The sequence below is a fragment of the Terrapene carolina genome, unplaced genomic scaffold (genome assembly GCF_002925995.2).
Source record: "Terrapene carolina triunguis isolate 2854851 unplaced genomic scaffold, T_m_triunguis-2.0 Scaffold30699, whole genome shotgun sequence".
In the NCBI taxonomy this organism is placed as follows: Eukaryota; Metazoa; Chordata; order Testudines; family Emydidae; genus Terrapene; species Terrapene triunguis.
In genome coordinates, this window is record NW_020695050.1 from 1 (window position 1) to 5,060 (window position 5,060).

Consider the following 5,060-nt stretch of genomic DNA (forward strand, 5'->3'; position numbering starts at 1 on the left):
GCGGCGGCGGCGGCGTCCCCGGGCAGCGGCTGGAACCGGCCTGAGAGGAAAACATCGCGGTCTCCAGGGGCCGCCCTGCGCCTGCGCGGCCTCAACCAAGCGCGGCCGAAGGGGAGTGGGCGGAGTGGACTGAACCAACGCTTCGCCTCCTCCCCAGAGCGCGAGTCAAAATGGCCGCCCGCAAGGGGAGGGCGTCACGTGACCTTCCCAAGGTACGTCTCGACGCCGCTTGGTGCCGGGAAGGGCAGCGCAGAGCACTATGGGATTTGTAGTCTCCGGGAGCTTGAGGGTGAGGCGTAACTGTTCCTCCCGGGGGTGGGGGCGGTAGTGTCATGTGACCCACAAGATGGAGGCTGTACCGAAATGGCCGTTGGGAACGCAACACTCCGGAGCCGCGGGTTTGGGTGCCCGGAAGTGACGCAAGGCCTCTGTGTGTTGGTGTCTGACAGGAGGCGACGGGGCCTACTGCTGCCGCCGCGGGCTCTGGTCTCGTCCCGGCCTCTGCCGCCCCCATGACTCAGGTGAGTCGAGCCTGCGGCAGAACGGCCCCCGGCCCCCGGGGCGGGGAGCAAGAGCCCCGCCCGCAACCGAGCCCCGTGTGCGGCGAACAGCGCCCCCCGGTGGCCGGGGGCTGAGCCGGGCTGCGGTCCGCCCCGCCCCGCCCGCCGGCAGCCCAGCTCGCCCTGCGGGCCGGTACGTGGCTCCTGCACGCGTGAGCCCCCCCCCCTCCCGGCTTCAGGCTGTGCCGTGGCGCCCCTCTCAGCCCCTCGAGTCAGGGACTTGGGCCGTGCCCGTCCCCTGGCCCGCCCCAGCTTCACCGGGCAGCGCCCGTCGGAAACGGCGGCGGCCCGTGCCGCTGGGCGGCGCCCGGAGTTCAGCCTGGCGCCGCCGCCCGCTGCGGGTCCCGGGCAGGCATCCCCCGCCGAGCGCGCCCCGGGCCAGTCCTGGGGCTTGCCGACCCGCCTCGACTCCCCAAAGACACTAGACGGCAACCTGTGCAGGTAGCCAGATGCTCAACCAGAGGTAGATCCCGGATCCCAGACAAAATGCCTTTGCCCTGGGAAATTCCAAACTAAATGACATTTCCTGCAGAATGGAAATTCCGAAACTTCACTTAGAAAAGTCACCCCGGTGCTTCCGTTTGGCTTTCTTGAAATGTTTCCGAGGCTCGCCCAGCCTTCCGGCAGCCGGCCAGGCTGGGACCCCCAGTTCTGGGGCCAGGCACCTGGCAGAGTGTGCTGGTGGGAAAATGGTCCATTGGGAAATTGCCACGTTGCCAATGAGGCTTTTTAGACCAAATCCCGGCATTTTGCATTATACCTGAAAGTAGATGGGGAAGCAATGCAGAGCTGGCAAAACAAGTACACTATGCTAACATCATGCCACTTCACCAAGCAGGTAGGCCTTCTGTTATCACTGAATCTTTAGAGTTGTCTTTAAGAATAGCCCTAAATCCCCTAATCCATTCTGGAGGGGACAAAGGTAGTTCTGTCTTTAGTGTCCTGTGATTTGTTGGTAGAATCTAGAAATGGAACAGGCCTGTTAGGTTTCAACTAATCCATAGTTTGAGGAGATTGTCAATATAGAGATATTATTTGTATCGTAGTGGTACCGAGGCCACATGTGTGTCCTTCTAGCATATTTTCCAAAGCTGTACAATTTGCTGTTAATTTCTTCAGCTGTAAATTCTGTCTGAAATGGTGGTTTATTTGTTGCATATTCCCTTTTCTATATTATGGTGTATATCAGAGTTAGAATAAAATTAAGAAGCACAAACAAGAAGGTTTTATGCTACACAATGTTTGGGATGGCATTTTTTTCATTGTAATTTGACTGTCAAGTTGTGTGTGTGTACGATGTACTGCACTGTGGTTGCTTGAGAAATTTAAAATTAAACTTGGTGAAGCTCTTGAATGTGCAATAGGGAACAAGCCTCTACTGGACAGGAGAAAGCCTAGATGGTCATGTGCTGTGATTCTAGGGTTTTATGGTACAAATGAGGATTTGGGGTAGGCATTTCAAAGCTCCCTTGACCTGGAATAAGCACTTGAGCCCTTACTTCCTATTATTCCCATGTAAAGAAAATCCCATGTAGATAATTGGGAGTCATTACATAATATTGTTTGTGAAAAGAGGATAATTTATAGGTCAAGCAAATTTAATATAACTTTTCCAAGATAATCATGACGTTCCTAACAATAATTCTATTGGTATTTATTGTACTTCAGTTTTAATTTTTGTCATTAGAAGGGGCTAGGACTCAACAGTTCATCTAAATGTTTTATAGGAACAATATCACGCTTTGCTAAGTGCAAGTTATTTGAATAGACACGTTTCTCTGACTAGTGAATGTACCTTGTTCTAACTTCATGGCTAACAAACTAAGTAAAGATATACAGATTCTGTGCATTGTTGTTTATTTGACGATCACAGGTTTTGTTATGTGTAGTAAACACAAATGTGAGTAGTCACATTTAATTCTGTGGGACTGCTCACACGCCAAGTTACGTGTACAAGTTTTTGCAGGATCTGGGACTTATTCCATATCACACGAATGATTCTGGTTCTCTAGCAATCGTCTTTGAGGATGTTGTTAGCTTCATGTGTCTATTGGATTCTGCATGCTCCTAGAGTAAAATTAGGAAGTGAGGCAAAGAGAAATAATCTCTGTAAACAAATACACTTAAATAAAGGAAATAAAAAGAAAAGAAGCAGGGGATTTAGCTGCTAGATTGCATCACTAAGCTTGTGAATACTGCAAATTCAGTGACCAATTGTCACCATCTTGTTTTCAGAAAATTGTGGTGAAGAGTTTTCTTAAAAATCTGATACAAGATTATGATAGGAAAGGGGTAAACTTGTGTATTTTCCTACACAACATTGTTTTTACTTTGGTTGTAATTCTTTACCTCTTTGCTAGAGAGTGCTATGTTCTATATTTAAACATTGTCAGATAATTGTCTCCCTCCAGACTCAGTACTTCACTGGTGCTCTGCCTTGCAAATTAGGTGTCAGGGAGTTATAAAAGTGGTGAAAAGAAACTTGCCAGTGACCACAAGTCCTTACTTTTTAGTACCAGTTGACAAGAAGCAAAATGATGAAACGTTGTAGTCAGTTTAACAGATGAAAAGCTGGTTTATTTAAAATTCAGAAATCTGATGGGCACAATGTTCGTATGTATTTCATCTGGGGTCATGAACAAGAGTGGATCTGTCAGTTGTAGTCTCTGCCATTGTATTTAAACAAGCTGAACAAGGAAGAGGTGAAAATGTGTAGTATAACAATGGGGACACAATGGAATGCTTGAAAAGTTTACAATTTAAAATGTTGTTTCCTTCCAATTGATTTATCATAATTTCTTATGCACAGTATCTAGGTTTAGAAGTCTGTTCTTTCCTCTGTGCATAATCCCTGTGGCTGATGCTGGGAGCAACTGTGCATGAATAAGTGGATAATGATGGCAAAATCAGACTTTAAAATTATTTGGCCAAATTTTGCCTCAAAACCCATTGATTTCAGTGGGCTTTCAGAGTGTAGTGCCAGGTCTGCACTACAGATTTCTGCCCGTAGAGCTGTATTGATCAGGGGTGCAAAGAGGTGCAATTCCTGACTGACGTAGCTTGTGCAACCAGAAGCCCTTAGCGTGCATGCAGCTGTGCCAGGATAATGTGCACTTTTACCAGTTTCTTTCATTTGTAGGGAATGGTTTTATTATACTGGTACAAAGCTTGTATAGTTGCATCCTCACCAGGAGCACTTTGCTGGTATATTGTGCTAGTATTCCTGTACTGGTAAAGCACATCTGGATGTAGCCTAAAAGGGTAGAATCTGTCTAATCGTTATCTGAGAAGGAAATTCCATTGCCTCAGTTTTTAGCAGCCTGACTCTTTTTCCCAACCACAAATTTAATAATTCTGGCTGCAATAAAATAGTAACCAAAAGAGTTACTTCTGTGGTTTATGAACCAATAACTATAAAAACAACAAACAGAATTATACTCAAGATAGAGGCTAGGGGTGTTATATTTATTTAATGAATAATAAGTGTCACGGTTCAGTGCAATTGCAACTGTATTTCCCCTCAATAGTCCAACCTGGGCACCCACTCTCAGGCTTCCAGCTCCCCAGCCATTGCCTTTCTGGGTGGAAACGTGTGTCTCTTTGCCTTCTGACCAGGGTTTTGCCAGGCTGAGCGGTTCCCTGCCTATACCGTGTTATCCCCAGCACAGACAGGCTGCTGATGGACACCTGCTTACTTCCTCTTCAGAGACGGTTAACACAGGTATATTTGCTACAGTTATAAAGTACCACAAAGAACTTCCTATGCAAGCCTTCTTTATTCTTAAGGCAAAAAGCACTACTAAGAAAACATATTACAAACAATAAAAGAACCTACACACATGCTAATAAGCTTACCAGACATCACCTTAAGATGGATTCTGGCAGGAGCAGTCCAACCTCCCATCCAAGGGGATTCCTTGTGGTTACAAATTCTTGTGGTTACAGTCCTTTCAACGCTACACTAAGGATTGAGGTCCTTTGTAGACCAGGGTCTCATCCATTTGTTGGTTCAGGAAGAAAGCCCATGAGCCAGTTTAAAATTAGGCTAATTATTCAAAACCCATTTCTTTGGCCTTTGGTCCCCGGAAAATCCAATCTGAACTAAGTATATGTGAGCCTCTCCAAGGCGGTGGCTTCAAGGGGTTGATAACAGGAAGTACATTAGCAGCTCCTCTCCCTTCTAGAGAAGGTATGTACAATGCCACCATAACACACAATTGCATTTTTAATACACGGTACCTCAGAGGTATTAACCCTAATTCAGTAAGGTTTAATTTAATTCAGTAAAGTTTATCTTAATTCCATAAGGTTTGTTCAAGATATTGTCAGTCTGTCACAATAAGAAAACTAGTTTTGTAGGCAGAATGGCCCCTTATAATTGTTTGTTAGAAATAAGAGAATCTGAAATGAGCACTCCCATTCTTTTCTAAAACTACAATAATTTAATTTAGTAATGTTTGAGAACTTTTCAAAGCACTTTCTAAATATTAAATAATGAAT

The 5,060-nt window shown here is 45.8% G+C and overlaps 1 protein-coding gene across 2 annotated transcripts in view; it reads left to right on the plus strand.

Annotated features, from left to right (window-relative positions):
* Nucleotides 1-440: 440 nt before the first annotated feature.
* The window catches only part of LOC112121339 (kelch-like protein 28), a 6,394-nt gene continuing 1,774 nt past the window's right edge, over nt 441-5,060 (plus strand). The window contains exons 1-2 of one of the 2 annotated variants that reach the window (XM_026662841.1): nt 441-521; nt 4,176-4,281. In XM_026662841.1, the coding sequence (XP_026518626.1) occupies nt 4,240-4,281 (42 nt within the window). In that variant the 5' untranslated portion in view covers nt 441-521; nt 4,176-4,239. Of the gene's footprint in view, nt 522-1,283; nt 1,399-4,175; nt 4,282-5,060 lie in introns of those variants that run through there. The other variant, XM_026662842.1, reaches the window with a different exon arrangement.